We start from the raw sequence: 19,026 nt of genomic DNA, 5'->3' as shown, positions 1-19,026 counted from the left end.
CAATTTGTCCATAAGTAGTGACTGACAGCCTTCTGTGTACCCACTCTGATACAGCGAGAGGTGTCAATCACTGTGTGTAGGCGGAGTAACCCGGACTCTTACTGTCTCTCCTAGGAGTCCTGTCTCCTTACTTGCTTTTCACTATGAAGCTCTGCTCTAAATCTTATAAACCTATATATAACCGAGCTCAGTGTTACTCCCTCTATTACATAGACCTCTTGGACAGAATCATAAAAGCACCTAAAATTTTCGCTTTATGTATAATTTGATTTATTATCTTCTACCATAATACAGACCAGGGGAAAAACCTTCTGGACCCTATTACTATTTATAAGTTAGGATCTATGAAATAACACTATAAAAAGTCTGCACGCAATACTACGGCATTCCATTTCATTACAGTATAATAATATCCTAAGTGTGATAAATACAGAAAGCGTATATGCCAAGTCCCGGGCATTTAATAAAATGGTCATTACGGAAGATTAATGACGGCAGCTTACAATATCAAGTAGCAGGAAATCCTATAACGATGATAAGAGGGTGAAGAATTGGTAATTGGTTTAGTAGGATTGGGTTATGAAATCGGAAACGACCTATATGATTACCATGCTAAATGGACCACAGGAATGTGTAAGGGATCCGACTAAGTGTTCATTGTCCAATTAGTCATCTCACCGTCCAAACGCTATAAGTTGCCTTTACGTTATATATTTCCCGCTATCGCATTCCAGGACCTGGACATTATGTAACAATACAATGACGAATATAACATAGTAAATGCATTGTTGATCTTATAGCCTTAAAGGGGTTCCTAAAGCTGACTCCGTAAGTCCTATTCACTTTGGTTCTATCGATTTACACATACACTTAGATGACCTAGAGGTAAAATTTCTTGATCCACAGCCATTTCTTCTCACAAAACTGAATTACTATATGCATCAGTAATTTAATGCCGAGTTCCAGGAACAAATGCAGTCCTGGATCAAAAACTATCCAACAAAATATCACCGGAGCATTCTTTGCAAAGGCATGAGTAATAGAAAATTCATTTATTACACATGTCAAACAGCAGATCAAGCATCAAGGTTATGACTCTGCTATCATCGCTTGATATTCAGGCAATCATACTGGAAATATAAATAATATTAACAGGCTGGATCTGTTGTACAAGGCTGAAAAGTGGAATTTTCCAGGTTTCACAAACGATTTAGCCCTGGACTATGGTGTAGCTATTGTCAAACGTTATGTCACTGTGGCTTGTGGACCTTTCACCACTTCCACCAACTTCACTTCTTTGCATCCTTTCATAGGCGATACCCACGGATTACAGCACAGTTGGAATTTTTTTTCTCTAGTCCCACTATTTCAATGGCAGTCACTCCAGTTATTTTGAAGACCAGTGGGTGGTCTTGGACTAGAGCAGACAAAAGGACATGATTCAGGGCTCTCTGATACTGTTCACCTTTGATTGGTTCGTATCAAAGAGTTCAGCATCACACCCCCTTGCCTGTTCCTCCCAGAGACCACCCACTTGACAGTAGAGAGCTGCATTATCAAATCAAATCTAACTGCATTGATGGCTTGGCAACAGTGGGGGCTGCAAAAAAAAAAATCCAACTGTACAAGAATTAGTGGATTATATTTACTATATGACAGAAAGTATTGAACTTGGTAGAAATGGTAAAAAGTCCACTTTAAAGGGGTTCTCCAGGGTAGGTTTCTATATTTATTTCTCCTGGGTTCGATGTGTTTGAACCATGGGTTTCTGGGATGGCCATGGGATTGGAACCAGAAAGCCACCAAGTTGTGCCACTTCCATCCCCCTCTCCTGTGTTCAGTGATCGCTACCTGTACTATAGTAATCCCATAGTGCATCAGGAATACAATCCAAAGAATGTAAGTATAGAATCCCTCCTTGGAGAACTACTTTAAGCAATTGTCAAGCTTGTACAAAAGAAAGAGCCCACATATAACATGACTGTAGACAGGACCATCTTTTGATCAGTACTGTACATGTCTATGCCATATCTACTACTCTATATGAGTAGTGACTTTACAAAAAAGTGTGATAAGACATATCCCCTCTCTCCATTAAACCGGGCCCGTCACTACTCGTGATATTGTCTGGTCCAATAGATACTTGGACATCAATTCTAGAGAATCTTCTCTGGGTTATACAGTCCCTCTGTTATTCCTCCTAGAAATGTATGAATATATGGGACGGTGTGCCACCAGTTGGGGTGTTTTCCTATACAATCTGTAGCTGACCATTTGGCGCTGTCAGTGGCAGCTTGTACCCTTTGGCAAGGAAGATGTCATTGGTGCCAATTTATTCATCATTTTTCAAGGTAACACAGGGAAAGCACAGCACAAATTGGTAAGAATGTTGGAAGAAACAAGTATTTATCAAAACAGACATGTCAGGAAAACAGACCGGGTCTCATTGGCCACCCTTAGCTAACAGGCTACATGCCCCAAACTACAACATGACATGGGGCACACCACTGACGATAGTATGTGCTGAATACATTGAGTATCCTACAAGATCCATTTATAGATTTATAAAAACACACCTCAGTCACAATTCTCGAAATGTTACAGGTTGCTAAAACACCTACCTACTGCCAATCTATCTCGTGAAACAGCTTGAGGGCAAAGAACATGGCAGACTGTGTGATCTTTGCCTTACTATGCTTTTCAAACACTTTTTATTTTTATTATATGTTGTAGGATTATCCAAGACATCAACATTGGAATTCCTTTCGGGAAAAATAAAAGTGTAAAAAAAAACCTTCAAAGTAACGGATTGAAAAAATAAACAACTAATGTTCTGAAAAAAGTTAGAACTGTGAAATTTCCAAGTTGCCCTTCGGGATCCCAACATACAATAAGTCAGTTTTTCTTTTGCTAAGTCTGAACACCAGTAGACGTCCAAACAGTAAAAACTGTAATGTAGCGTCGTTCTTATAGCTACATAGTAAGACGATTTTAAGGAAAAATTGGCCATAAATGGTTCATTTTCTCAGCTGGATATAAAGATTGAACATGATGGAAGGTACAGTATGTATGAAGAGATATTGAGCACTTAGGGTCATCGTTTTTAAGGTTGTGTTCCTATTTTTCTCAAGGAATATGATATTTAGCCTATTGTTGGTCTATAGAACATAAAAGGCTACAATGGTTTGAGTTCAATAAACAAAATTCAAAATAAAAACAAAATATAAAATTTTAGAAATGACTTTACATGATACAAAATGTTACAAAAACCACAAAAATTAGGTTTGGTTGTCGGTAAACTCAATATCATCTTCCATAGTTCCAGGAAGGTGAGTTATTAGGACTTGTGCAAAGTGATCCCCATACGTAGTGAAGACAGAAGAAGCACAACCTAGATTTCAGTGGCTCAGGATGAATTTGAGGCACCTTGACTTTTTCGGTTTCTTTCTATATGTTTTTGAAAAATGGATGATGCGTGGATGTCATCCTTTTTTTCACAAACCCTTAGGGCCCGTTCACATGGGCACAGAGGGGATCGATTATGGTGCGTAATCTACTTCATATTCCGCCCCCTCACAATGGTGGTCTATGTAGACCGCCAGGCTACTTTTTTCCAAGAGCAGCATGTTGCCGCTCATGAAAAAAAGAAGCGGGCTGCCCTTTCTTCAGGCGGATTCCATGGTTCAATGAGTTGCGGCGTCCGCCTGGCGGCAGCAACCTCCGGCGTCGGCTCATTCATTTGAGCCTGCTCTGTTGGGGGAAGCCGTGACCGTGACAGTCGTGGCAGGCGGGTTTTGACCCAAGAGTGACGCGGCTCCCCGTGTAACTCTCGGTGCCAAAATCCGTGCTTCCGTTCCCCGTGTGAACTTAGCCTAAGACTTCCATTGATGTGATACATCTTGCAAGCATCAGCATCAGTGATAAAGAAAACATTTCTGCTGATTTTTGGAGGACCTACGATCTTCAAAAAGGACAGGCGTCTGAATATAGACATTGACATGAATGGTTAAATATGGTGTCCATGTACAATGCAGACGCCACATGTACAAGTCATATTACTTTAACTTTTTTCTTTAACAAATTTTCGGCACCATTATTTTCAGCAATGTTTTTCTACCAGGCCATGTCCATTTCCTTAAACTAACTCAATGTTGCCTAATAAGGGGCAAAAAGAGTCTAACACAAATCCAGACTATGCCATGTACAAATTGAGCCAATATTTGGCATTCTTATCCTAGTTACTACTATAAGATCGCTCCACTCCTATAACTCAGCTTCCTGGAGCCCCTTATGGGGGTATTAGGAATTCCTAAATTTATTGCATTTGATTCTTTGATACTTTTTTTTCTACTATTGTGTACGGTGAAACCACTCCCTAAACCAGATTTTCGGTGACACATTTTTTACATCTTTTTATATTATACTAAGAATTTTAACACAATTTTTGGGTGCTTGTCTTAAAGTCGTTTCACTGTACATACAACAGCAGTAAAAAAAAATCATATTAATAATCCAATAAAAAAATAATCTCTACTATCACCGGTAATTTGGACATAATAGAGCCATGCCATAAAAATAAGAAGGTATTACTTACAATATGCAGCTCTAAGTAATCTCCCAGTCCCGTAGAGCTGTCCACTCGAACCAATACTGCTTCTTTTTGTACAGTGCTAAACCCTATAGCAAGTCTGTCTGCTCGTGTGCTGGGCCGATCGTTCGGTGGCCATGTGTATGTTATTTGTCCTCCTCCTTTACTAAAGATGTATGTTGTCCCAGCTGTGAATGAGAAGAAAACGCAGGTAAGATATACGATATAATAAGAGAAGACTAAACATACAAAAGACAATGTATATATGCCCTTAAGATAACTTTGTAATTAATAAATGCCAAAAATGATACAATGGCCGAGAACTTTTGGGGCCTCAACAACCTGTAAATGAAATAGCACAGACAGAAAAAAGGATATTATCATTATTCCATATAGCATATGCTGTAACAACCCAATAGCACCCAATGGAGTGTACCATCCATGGATTCGTCTTCAGTAGGCTTGAGCTATCGGGATTGGAAAAGATCGGATTCCGATTAACGATCGAGTAAATTTCACAATCATGATCGGAATTCCGATCCTGATCTTTTTCAGCAGGATCAAGGTCTCACGTTAGTTCCCACAATGCTTGGCTTGGCACTGGCCAGTCATTGTGGGAAAAACTAACATTAGGGTTGAGCGATCGGGAAAGATCAGATCCCTATTGGCGATAGAGAAAATTTCACAATCGCGATTGGCTGGAAAGTTATCAGATTTTTAAAACGATCCTGAAATCTCAAGATTGGCTCAACCCCAGTCTTCAGGCACAGTATACCATTGCCCAAAGCGAGGCCAAGTTTGCTCGAAATCAATTTAGGGATTTTTCCTGGCTGCCCCATCCCTTCCCGATGCTGCTCCCTCTTTATATCCTGACATGAGCATGTCTATACTACAGAGGTGACTTCAATAATATTGACAGATCAGTGATGGCCACAGTGGCCCCCTGTCCATATTGAGAAGTCATTGTTGAAGACCAGGCTACAGAAAACAGTGGGATCGCATCAGATTTGGAGATCAGTAATGTCAATATTAGTTTGTAAAAATAATTCTATGATTTATATTGTTGCGCCACCTCTTTCCCATGTATTGATGATCTAGCGCGCTTTCAGTTGAGATGTCTGTCCACTACTGATTCTGCACAACTATTGGTTTTGGATACATTTACGTATTATATAAAATCATATTCATAACATTGAACTCTCTATCTATTCCCCAACCCATTCAGCATGGAAAATCCACAAGAATAGGTAACAAGCTATTGTACTTACTCACATACGATCCACATGCTAAAGCTGTCAGATAAGCCGTGTGCGTATTACTTATTGAAAGAGGCTAAACCTGATCTTACTGCACCTCCATAACCGAGATCTGAGTGATTTTTTCCATAGATCTCGTAGTAAAATATGCAAATCCAGCATGTATGACTATACCGTACCCTTTCGGGGTTCGATGACAGGTGCGTACCTTTACCATAGCTCAGGATAACTACGATAAAATGACAGACCTAGGTGTTCAATTCTGTAATAAAAAAATTCTGCCCAAAAATATCTATCAGGTCATTTATGGACTATGTATGATATCCATTGTTTTTCGATGTTCCTCTAAGATCTCGGCTAATGCACTACCCGGCATCAACCCATCACTTGTCACTTCATTTTGTTTCTTCACTCTTGCTATGACACATAATTAAAGCGAGTTGGCATAGCAACACATACTGTAGCAATATATCCTCTTTGATCCTTTATGGGGTTGGATGGAACCAAGAACCTTGATAACTTCTGTAGCAGAGAAAATGTTTATCTGAACTCATATTTTCTTTCTTTTGATGCGCTGATGCCATGGCCTGCTTCCCTCCGTATTGTTAGGCTGAATGCCCCTTTATTATTACACTATATCAGTGATCTTTTAACTAGTTCCTTATTCTTTATTGTGTTCTCTATCTTCTAAATGATACAATTTCTCTTCATTCAACTGTGAAACTCCATAACAATTTCTTTCTTACTGTGATCTCTCCCCATTACGATATCCGTGTGTTACGGATCCAGCATTGTAAAGCAAATATATTGTGCGCCGAGGCCATAACTTACAGCTGGTACATTCTGAAGCTCAGAAAATTTTTTGATATATAAACTAAAGAAGACTTGGAGCTTATGACCTAGTGTGGACATCTCCTGAAGTTTTAGAGAAACTTTATGGTAACCCATGAATGTCTGTTCTTTTGGTCTCTACAACGTTGTCAAATTTCTCAATGAGTTGTTAGAAAGTAACTGCTGAAGTATAATAGGATCTTTTTGGGTGGCTACCCATAGCCAAAGCTCCAGGGGCCCATGGCTACCCAAGTGTAAATTGCAGCCTTGCCAGGCTTTGGATAGCACGTTGTGATAGTGTGATGAATGGGAACCACAATGTTGCCTCACTTCTAAATGCACATAACATATAAAATACAAAGTCTCAAGGTCTAGTATCCCTTTAAAGGGATCCTATCATTAAAAGTCAATTTTTTGTCCCTAACAAGTAGGAATAGCCTTAAGAAACGCTATTCTTCTCCTATCTTTAGATGGCTTCTCTGTGCCGCCGTTCGGTATATAATCTGGTTTTTGTTGGTATGGAAATGAGTTCTCTCGCAGCACTGGGGGCGGTCCCCAGCACTCAAACAGTACTGGAGGCATCCCCAATGCTACAAGAGAACTCTCCAGCGCCGCCTCCATCTTCTTAAGGAACAGCCTCTTCACGCGTCTTCTTCCGGCGGTGGCTTTAAACTTCTAGACCTCAGACCTAGGGCAAAGCCGATTGCGCATGCTCGCCAGTCACAAGAAAATGGCCGTTTTCTTGTGGCCGACAGACATGCAGTCAGTTTTGCCCTAGGTCTAGAAGTTTTAAGCCACCGCCGGAAGAAGACACGTGAAGAGCCGTTCCTGAAGAAGATGGAGGCGGCACTGGAGAGTTCTCTGGCAGCATTGGGGACGCCCCCAGTACTGTTTGAGCGCTTGGGACCGCCCCCAGTGCTGCAAGAGAATTGATTTGCACACCAATGAAAACCAGATTATATACCGAACAGCGGCGTGGAGAAGACATCTAAAGTTAGGAGAAGAATAGCCTTTCTTAAGGCTATTCCTACGTGTTAGGGACAAAAAAATTGACTTTTAATGATAGGATCCCTTTAACTTTACTAAGCAGAATAAAGAGACTTTTTATGAATTTACCAATTATTATTGTTTCTCCCTCGTAATTCCGGATCCCGCACATTTACTTCTTCTGTTTTTCCCATTGATGTTTTCTCTAAATGATTCCCACCAGGTAATCTATTCTTCATGTTATTAAAACCAAACCAGTTGTTTCTTCCCGGTTACAATGCCCATGTGCTAGGCAAACTGTGTTTAATGTCAGGTGAAGAATGCATCGAATATCTGACTGCGTTAAAAATCCAATATGCTTTCAAGGCAGCTGCCTAGGAATAAATGGTCCCTGTCTCTGATTTGAAAGGGATTTAGTAGTGTTGCACTTGCTATAGACAAGTAAATGAGGGATTAAATTATAATCTCATATAGTCAGAGGACTTTGAAGCCAGGCTTGGATTTGTAGCGGTAATACATACGGCTTAGTTTAGAGTGGGTGAAATTCCGAAAATGGCAACTTTGCACATTTTTACATAATGTATACCGAGAAAGTAAATGTCGGAACAGAGATTAAAATAAGTTTGTGTTTATCAACGTCTCCAACTTTTTGCAGTTGCATTAGCCCTATGGAACGTGCCTAAATCTATAGTCAAACATGAAGGCTCGCCAGCCATTATTCCCAGAGGAAGTCTGTGTGGTCGGACAGATAGAGCACCTGCAATATAAGAATCAGAACGCTCCATTGTACACACTGTATCGGAGATTTCTCATGATGAGATTCTTAAAGCCGTGCCAAGTTATTGAGAATCGCTGACACAGTCCTCGAGAAAGACCGTTTCTAAAATGAATAGTATTCTATCACAATCGATGTGCTGAAAATGTCACTACCTACAGGCGAGGAAGGTCTGCTGCTTATATTGCTCTTCGGCTGCTATTATCTCATCTCCATTAGTTCATAGCAGTGATCTGTGACTATAGTTTACTACAGAATCTACAGGGAGTTTGAGGTAGTCTGAGCCACCCCCCCCCTCCCCCCGCCTCATCATTGGTTCAGTCTGCTCCCCCCTCCCTCCCCTTGCAACTCTGCCTCCTCAGCTTGTCTATGGTAAGACTCGGACAGGTTACTCAATAAGTTTTTGCATGGCGATCTGGTTTTCATATTCAAGTACAGAACGATTATACAGATTACTATATCAAACAGAGAAAAAGATAAGTATCTGTTACTCAACGATAAAGACCCTTAGTAAGGGGAGGTCTGAAGGATTGCTTTAAAGGTGTCCAAGACCCCATATGCATTGGAAATTGGCCATAAATATGTGATCAGTAGGGGTCTGAAGTGCTGACCTCACAGCAATTTGTTGTTCTGGCTTCATCCAGGCACCAGAATTTGTATACATGGTATACATCATGGTAAACATTGTATACATGCCAAAAACAACTCTGCTCCTAGTCAGGTGTATAGTGCCTATGGGGTACTGCAGCTCTGCTCCCCTTCACTTGATTCTGGATGTATACCCTATATACAGCTTCCAGGAGCCAGATCAGATGATCGATGCAGGTTCTGAGTGTATTCGATACATAGGACTTTACTCTGCTACTATTCACTTGAATGGGAACAGAACTGATTCTCACCATATACTCTGTATACAGCTTCCAGGAGCTTGATCAGCTGATCAATGCAGGGTACGGGTGTCAGACCCCTAACAATGAGATACCAATGATCTATCCCCAGGACAGGTCATCAGTATTTGATACATATGAAGTCTTGTACAATCCCTTTAAAAAGCTTGGAAATTTCCTTCCACAAATACTAGGCAGTGAGCTGGTCCTGTCGCAACTGAATGACTCAGACAAGATTCATGTAATGTTCATGGCTAGGTTAGGATGTCACTATGACATGTCACTAAATAGTTACATGTAACGACTTATTCTTGTTTAGTGTATTGGATACAAAGTAACAAAAGACTGTACATATGTGTTAATGATGCCTCTACGCCATTGTCAGACTGATGAGTTTCTGTTTCTTCTTGTATTTTCGTATGTTCCTTGTCTGAAGTCAGCTAAGAAATGCAAGACTATTAGTAGTCAGCTCATACAGCGCAAATCTCAAAGTCAAGAGAAGAAATCAGGCTTGGAGCCAAGTGACCTGAAACGCTGACAGACCCAATGGATCAATAAGTACTAGCTCCCTAGATACAGAACATAACACTAGGGCAATCTGAATCTACCTTTCAGGCAAACTGCCATCATTGTGCAAAGACAATAAGTTTAGGCGAGTGAAACAAACCTTACACGCTCTTATTCTTTCTTTATATAAAGCTTTGGAGATTGATGATAATATCTGCTATGTTATTTAGTAAGACATTATGCGGCATTCTATTATGTGATGAAGGCAACGGCTGAGCTACCGAGACGTCAACACATTAAAAGTCTAGGATTTCTCTAAAAAATTGAATTGAGAAGATTTTACTTGGTCACCAATATGAAGACCAACAATCCAACCGTAACTCGGAAATACATAGAACAAAACAAGGCAAGAGTTGGGTCATCTATAAAAATTAGTACTCAAATGTCATACATGGAGGTTTCTATGAAACAACTCCTTTTGAAAGGCAACCATTCTAGCCAACTATCGAACATCTGCCATACAACAGGTAATACATACAGTGTCACATCGTGACAGATGGGGCAAATGGTCACAGTTTTTAACCTATGGTCAACTCATGTCAGAAATTGCATTATTGGGTTTTGGGACCTGAGACCGGTCTGTAGCCCTCCATAAGCAAAGGTGTCCCTGTAATGGCAAACGTTGACCAGAAACCAATGAGACTCTATACTTTGGTAGTTGTCCAAATTTGTCACCACTCTGGTCTACCAACTTTACCAAAGTGTCATGCAAATAATAATCTGCCCATTCTTCATGACCATCTGCTCTAGATCATAAATACGCGCACAGCGATTATACGGATACATCGAACCCCAAATACACATGCATGCTTGACTCAACTGATCCTGTGTATAAAACATATGTTCTCAATAGTCTGCATGTAACACAAAAGCATTGAGGAAGTTGAAGTTCAACTACTTGATCCTTCTCTTTCCTAACATCTGCCATAGGTGTTGAGTTGGGACAGGTTTGGCCATCGCACATCCAGTGTGTCGGCCATACTTTTGCCATATCAAAGAATTAAAGTGATAAATTATATTGAATAACTATCCTTAGAATAATTCATCAATATCCGATGGGTGTTGGTCTGGCACACAGGACCTATCAATCCGCTGTTCTCAGTAGCCATTACACAGAGAACAAAGTCAACAACTCTGTTCCCGGTTTAATGGCAGTGCACTAATCTAATGTGGATGAGCTGTTGTATAACTGAGGACTTACTGGGCCTGGAACTTGGCGATGTTTGCACATCATGTATTTGGCTAGTACGTTCTATTTATTATCTTATTATACTGTATGAACACAACACACAATGGATAAACAATGTCCAGTGTTTCAACTATAAAATAATACAAGTCTTTGTAATTCTAAGTCTAATATACAAAATAAACAAAGCATTTGCTCTAAGAATTCGGATTGTATCTCTTGTTCCTAGTATGGCCTTTCCCTTTTAGTTGTGTCCTTTAAGAAATAAAGACAAGTAGTGAGATGAAGTTCTCCAGTTTCTGGCACATGCTTACGCTCCTCTGAAATATGCTCTTATGGGCAAAGGTGACAAGTGTATGGATCAGGGAGAAAAAGGAAATTGATGAGTACAAGGAATTAGAGCAGAAGGGATAACACAGAGGTCGCTCCCAACCATATGTGCAGAACATGACATTTACAATACATGGGTGAATTGCAATCTGACAGCCGCTTCCCTGCTGGTCAGTAATTATCCTCATAGCCGTAACGCATATCCTTATTATAGCCAATGATAATTCTGTATGAATCTAAAAAAAATTACGGTAGGTAATTTTTAAAAATAGATTTTTACATGTAGCAAAATTCTAGGATAGAACGCGAACTAAATAAGACACAATGTAGCACCAAAAATCCAACAGTAACAATAAACTATGGGAAGTAAAGTAATGTAAAGACTGTGGTTACAATAGGGATTGTTCTGTGGTAACCATTGGAAGATAAAATCATTGTAGCCTTGGTCTATAACCCAATGGAAAACTAGACCGGAAATGAACCGAAAATACATAATATGTGTCCTTACATATAAAAGTCCAGAAAGCTGCTGGAAGCTGGAACAATGTGTATGACGGTGGCAGATGCCTTTTATGGGTTCTGAAAAGTATACATAGTCCACATGAAAGAAATGCCTTGGATGAGCAACTCATCCTGACCCAGGTAACGGAGGTGCAGAACATGTAGCACAGAGCGATAGTATAGAGAGGCGCTATTAGTCAGCTAGTCAGGGTATGTATCTCACTAATATGTGGGGCTTTACCAGTAAAATGACCGTGATAAATTATTGGAACCTCTTCCTATACATTGCATGTTGAGTTCGGCTTCACGTTACAATGATCCAAAAGAGACCATCGTCTGCTGAAAATATTGTATCTGGGGCCATTGTAATAGGAACATTGTATCTGTCACTGTAAGGCTGGGTTCACATCTGGCTCAATGACCTTCTGGATTAACATCTGGCTCAATGACAGTTTTGGGTTCACATCTGGCTCAATGACCTTTCTGGGTTCACATCTGGCTCAATGACAGTTCTGAGATTCCATCCCCCATTCCCCTTGAAAAATGCAAAGAGAAAAGTCCCAGAAACAAAACTTTTCTCTCCACATTTTTCGCGCGGAAACCAGTCAACCCCATTATAGTCTTTTTTTTTAATGTAGATTGTGAGCCCCACATAGAGCTCACAATGTACATTTTTTCCCCCATCAGTATGTCTTTGGAATATGGGATGGAAATCCATGCAAACACGGGGAGAACATACAAACTCCTTGCAGATGGATTTTTTGCCCTTGGCAGGATTTGAACACCAGGACTCCAGCACCGCAAGGCTACAGTTCTAACCACTATTCTTCTTAAGTGGATTGGATTTCTGTTTTTAGGGTCCCCAAGAGGACTCGAAAAACAGAAACCCCAATACAGGTGTGACCATAGCATAACATTCTATCTATCTATCTATCTATCTATCTATCTATCTATCTATCTATCTGTCTCCTATCTATCTATCTATCTATCATCTATCTATCTATCTATCTATCTATCTATCTATCTGTCTCCTATCTATCTATCTATCTATCTATCTCCTATCTATCTATCTATCTATCTATCTATCTATCTATCTCCTATCTATCTATCTATCTATCTATCTATCTCCTATCTATCTATCTATCTCCTATCTATCTATCTATCTATCTATCTATCTATCTATTTATCTATCTCCCATCTCTCTATCTATCTATCTATTTATCTATCTCCTATCTATCTCTCTATCTATCTCCTATCTATCTATCTATCTATCTATCTATCTCCTATCTATCTCTCTATCTCCTATCTATCTATCTATCTATCTATCTATCTATCTATCTATCTATCTATCTCCTATCTCTCTATCTATCTATTTATCTATCTCCTATCTATCTCTCTATCTATCTATTTATCTATCTCCTATCTATCTCTCTATCTCTCTATCTATCTATCTATCTATCTATCTATCTCCTATCTCTCTATCTATCTATCTATTTATCTATCTCCTATCTATCTCTCTATCTATCTCCTATCTATCTATCTATCTATCTATCTATTTATCTATCTCCTATCTATCTCTCTATCTATTTATCTATCTCCTATCTATCTCTCTATCTATCTATTTATCTATCTCCTATCTATCTCTCTATCTATCTATCTATCTATCTATCTATCTATCTATCTATCTATCTATCTCCTATCTATCTCTCTATCTATCTATCTGCTATCTATCTATCTATCTATCTATCTATCTATCTATCTATCTATCTATCTATCTCCTATCTATCTATCTATATATCTCCTATCTATCTATCTATCTATATATCTCCTATCTATCTATCTATCTATCTATCTATCTATCTATCTTCTATCTATCTATCTATCTATCTATCTATTATCTATCTATCTATCTATCTATCTATCTATCTATCTATCTATCTACATATGTATCCCTTCTTACCTTCCTTTTGATACAAAGTGTCCTAAAATTTCTGTCTATGAGATTTCAAGTCCTTGCTGGAAAACATTCACCCCAGCCATAAAATATTCATTTTTCCCAGTAGATTTGCATTACAGCCGTCTGAATAAAGCCTAAGTAAGAGTAATGCTCTATTTATACGGTAAACGGACGCTCTGATTTACTGACATTGTGTACGAGAGGTTACAGGGACCGCTTCTCTTTAAGTGAACGAATAGCTCGGGGGTTGTCGAGTCTTTTAACAGTATTTATGAACAACACTCTCTCCGCATTGTAACTCAAATAATAAAATAAAGTTTGTATAATTAACCTACCTCAATATATGATATCTATAGACGAGGAATTAATCGAAAAGCAGGGTTAGTTGCTAAGCAACTGCTAAGTGAAGTCACTTTATACCATTATCTACTGGTTGTACAAACAGTTTGGCTGCATTACATTATGTTTAGCCATCACGAATGAAAAACCTCAGAATTAAAATACTGAAAGGTTCGGATGATATAATTTGCAATACATTAAACAGGTAGAATTTGTAAGGAGCCATGCTTATCTGTCAGCAGATCGGAAGATGTCGCCTGATACGATTCTTACTAGAGATGAGCGAACAGTGTTCTATCGAACTCATGTTCGATCGGATATTAGGCTGTTCGGCATGTTCGAATCGAATCGAACACCGCGTGGTAAAGTGCGCCATTACTCGATTCCCCTCCCACCTTCCCTGGCGCCTTTTTTGCTCCAATAACAGCGCAGGGTAGGTGGGACAGGAACTACGACACCGGTGACGTTGAAAAAAGTAGGCAAAACCCATTGGCTGCCGAAAACATGTGACCTCTAATTTAAAAGAACAGCGACGCCCAGCTTCGCGTCATTCTGAGCTTGCAATTCACCGAGGACGGAGGTTTCCGTCCAGCTAGCTAGGGCTTAGATTCTGGGTAGGCAGGGACAGGCTAGGATAGGAAGGAGAAGACAACCAACAGCTCTTATAAGAGCTAAATTCCAGGGAGAAGCTTGTCAGTGTAACGTGGCACTGACGGGCTCAATCGCCGCAACCCAGCTTTCCCAGGATCCTGAATGGAATACACTGTCAGTGTATTCCCGTATACCCGATATATACCCCGATACCCGTTCCAACGGTGTGCCCCCCCACCTTCACCCCAGAAATACCCTGCAAGTCCCCTAGCAATAGAATTGGGGCTATATACACCCACAATTTTTACTACTGGTATACAGTGCCATTGTCTGACTGGGAATTCAAAGAATATATTGGGAATACAAATACCCTCATTTCTTGCTACTGCCATATAGTGCCAGTGTCTGACTGGGAATTCAAAGAATATATTGGGGTTACGTGCACCCACAATTTTTACTACTGGTATACAGTGCCATTGTCTGACTGGGAATTCAAAGAATATATTGGGAATACAAATACCCTCATTTCTTGCTACTGCCATATAGTGCCAGTTTCTGACTGGTAATTCAAAGAATATATTGGGGTTACGTGCACCCACAATTTTTACTACTGGTATACAGTGCCATTGTCTGACTGGGAATTCAAAGAATATATTGGGGTTATAAATACCCTCATTTCTTGCTACTGCCATATAGTGCCAGTTTCTGACTGGTAATTCAAAGAATATATGGGGGTTATGTGCACCCACAATTTTTACTACTGGTATACAGTGCCATTGTCTGACTGGGAATTCAAAGAGTATATTGGGAATACAAATACCCTCATTTCTTGCTACTGCCATATAGTGCCAGTTTCTGACTGGTAATTCAAAGAATATATTGGGGTTACGTGCACCCACAATTTTTACTACTGGTATACAGTGCCATTGTCTGACTGGGAATTCAAAGAATATATTGGGGTTATAAATACCCTCATTTCTTGCTACTGCCATATAGTGCCAGTTTCTGACTGGTAATTCAAAGAATATATTGGGGTTACGTGCACCCACAATTTTTACTACTGGTATACAGTGCCATTGTCTGACTGGGAATTCAAAGAGTATATTGGGAATACAAATACCCTTATTTCTTGCTACTGCCATATAGTGCCAGTTTCTGACTGGGAATTCAAAGAATATATTGGGGTTACGTGCACCCACAATTTTTACTACTGGCATACAGTGCCATTGTCTGACTGGGAATTCAAAGAGTATATTGGGAATACAAATACCCTCATTTCTTGCTACTGCCATATAGTGCCAGTGTCTGACTGGGAATTCAAAGAATATATTGGGGTTACGTGCACCCACAATTTTTACTACTGGTATACAGTGCCAATTTCTAACTAGGAATTCAAAATGCGCAAGGCTCCCGGAAAGGGACGTGGACGAGGCCGTGGGCGAGGTCGGGGGAATGGTTCTGGGGAGCAAGGTAGCAGTGAAGCCACAGGGTGTCCCATGCCTACTCCTGTGGGGCAGCAAGCATTGCGCCACTCCACAGTGCCAGGGTTGCTTGCCACATTAACTAAACTGCAGGGTACAAACCTTAGTAGGCCCGAGAACCAGGAACAGGTCTTGCAATGGCTGTCAGAGAACGCTTACAGCACTTTGTCCAGCAGCCAGTCAGACTCTGCCTCCTCTCCTCCTATTACCCAACAGTCTTGTCTTCCTTCCTCCCAAAATTCCGAAGCTTTACAGAACAATAACCCAAACTGTCCCTGCTCCCCAGAGCTGTTCTCCGCTCCTTTCATTGTCCCTCAACCTGCCTCTCCACGTCACGATTCCACGAACCTAACAGAGGAGCATCTGTGTCCAGATGCTCAAACACTAGAGTCTCCTCCATCTCCGTTCGATTTGGTGGTGGATGACCAGCAACCCACCCTCATCGACGATGATGTGACGCAGTTGCCGTCAGGGCATCCAGTTGACCGGCGCATTGTGCGGGAGGAGGAGATGAGACAGGAGTTGGAAGAGGAAGTGGTGGATGATGAGGACACTGACCCGACCTGGACAGGGGGGATGTCAAGCGGGGAAAGTAGTGTGGATGTTGAGGCAGGTGCAGCACCAAAAAGGGTAGCTAGAGGCAGAGGCAGAGGTCAGCAGCTTAGGCGAAGCCAGGCCACACCCGGAATCTCCCAAGATGTTCCAGTTCGTACCCAGCCCCGAAAAACTCCCACCTCGAGGGCACGTTTCTCGAAGGTGTGGAGTTTTTTCAAGGAATGCGCCGAGGACAGATATAGTGTTGTCTGCACAATTTGCCTCTCGAAATTGATTAGGGGCTCTGAGAAGAGCAACCTGTCCACCACTTCAATGCGCCGTCATTTGGAATCCAAGCACTGGAATCAGTGGCAGGCAGCAACGGCAGGACAAAGGCCGCCTGCCGTTCACGCCACTGCCACTGCCTCTGCCACTGCCTCTGCCACTGCCACTGCTGACTGTGCTGGCGATGCACTCCAGAGGACGAGCCAGGACACCACTTCATCTGCCTCCGCCACTTTGTTGACTTCTACCTCATCCTCCCCTGGTCCTGTCTTATCTCCTTCTCCTGCACCATCAAAGGCACCATCAGGCGTTTCTTTACAACAACCCACCATCTCTCAGACATTGGAGCGGCGGCAGAAATACACTGCTAACCACCCACACGCGCAAGCCTTGAACGCCAACATCGCTAAACTGCTGGCCCAGGAGATGTTGGCGTTCCGGCTTGTTGAAACTCCCGCCTTCCTGGACCTGATGGCAACTGCGGCACCTCGCTATGCCGTCCCTAGCCGTCACTACTTCTCCCGGTGTGCCGTCCCCGCCTTGCACCAGCACGTGTCACTCAACATCAGGCGGGCCCTTAGTTCCGCGCTTTGCACAAAGGTCCACTTGACCACCGACGCGTGGACAAGTGCATGCGGACAGGGACGCTACATTTCACTGACGGCACACTGGGTGAATGTAGTTGAGGCTGGGACTGCTTCCCAAACTGGCCCGGTGTACCTCGTCTCCCCGCCTAACATTCCTGGCAGGGACACGAGAAGAACACCCCCCTCCTCCTCCTCCTCTACCGCCTCCTCCTCCGCCACCGCCTCCTCCTCCGCCACCGCCTCCTCCTCCGCTGTTAGATTGACCCCAGCTACGAGTTGGAAACGTTGCAGCACTGGCGTTGGTAGACGTCAGCAGGCTGTGCTGAAGCTGATCAGCTTGGGGGACAGACAGCACACTGCCTCCGAGGTGAGGGATGCCCTCCTCGATGAGACGGCAATATGGTTTGAGCCGCTGCACCTGGGCCCAGGCATGGTCGTTTGTGATAACGGCCGGAACCTGGTAGCAGCTCTGGAGCTTGCCGGACTCCAACATGTTCCATGCCTGGCCCACGTCTTCAACCTAGTGGTGCAACGTTTCCTAAAGAGCTACCCCAATGTTCCAGAGCTACTGGTGAAAGTGCGGCGCATGTGCGCCCACTTTCGCAAGTCGACAGTAGCCGCTGCTAGCTTAAAATCTCTCCAGCAACGCCTGCATGTGCCACAACACCGGCTTTTGTGCGTCGTCCCCACACGCTGGAACTCAACGTTTCAGATGTTGAATAGAGTGGTTGAGCAGCAGAGACCTTTGATGGAATACCAGCTACAAAACCCTAGGGTGCCACAAAGTCAGCTGCCTCAGTTTCACATCCATGAGTGGCCATGGATGAGAGACCTTTGTGACATCCTACGGGTCTTTGAGGAGTCCACAAGGAGGGTGAGCTCTGAGGATGCGATGGTGAGCCTTACAATCCCGCTCTTGTGTGTTCTGAGAGAATCCCTGATTGACATCAGGGATAACTCAGATCACACAGAGGAGTTAGGGATAGCATCCGATCCGTCACAGCTGGAGAGTAGGTCCACACATCTGTCCGCTTCACTGCGTTTAATGGAGGAGGAGGAGGAGGAGGAGGAGGAAGAAGAGTTGTCCGATGATGTGATGGTGATACAGGAGGCTTCCGGGCAACTTCGAATCGTCCCATTGTTGCAGCGCGGATGGGTAGACATGGAGGATGAGGAGGAAATGGAGATTGAACTTTCCGGTGGGGCCAGAGGAGTCATGCCAACTAACACTGTGGCAGACATGGCTGAGTTCATGTTGGGGTGCTTTACAACCGACAAGCGTATTGTCAAAATCATGGAGGACAACCAGTACTGGATCTTTGCTATCCTTGACCCCCGGTATAA

The 19,026-nt window shown here is 42.0% G+C and overlaps 1 protein-coding gene across 18 annotated transcripts in view; it reads right to left on the bottom strand.

The window, feature by feature from the left end:
• The window catches only part of NRXN1 (neurexin 1), a 1,231,735-nt gene that overhangs the window by 261,239 nt on the left and 951,470 nt on the right, over nucleotides 1-19,026 (bottom strand). For all 18 annotated transcript variants that reach the window (XM_075266983.1, XM_075266984.1, XM_075266994.1 and 15 more), the window contains one exon: nucleotides 4,595-4,776. In XM_075266983.1, the coding sequence (XP_075123084.1) occupies nucleotides 4,595-4,776 (182 nt within the window). The remainder of the gene's footprint in view (nucleotides 1-4,594; nucleotides 4,777-19,026) is intronic.

The sequence above is a fragment of the Leptodactylus fuscus genome, chromosome 3, assembly GCF_031893055.1.
Source record: "Leptodactylus fuscus isolate aLepFus1 chromosome 3, aLepFus1.hap2, whole genome shotgun sequence".
NCBI lineage: Eukaryota > Metazoa > Chordata > Amphibia > Anura > Leptodactylidae > Leptodactylus > Leptodactylus fuscus.
Note: the sequence above shows the minus strand (reverse complement) of the source record. Positions and strands in the feature narration are given on the sequence as shown.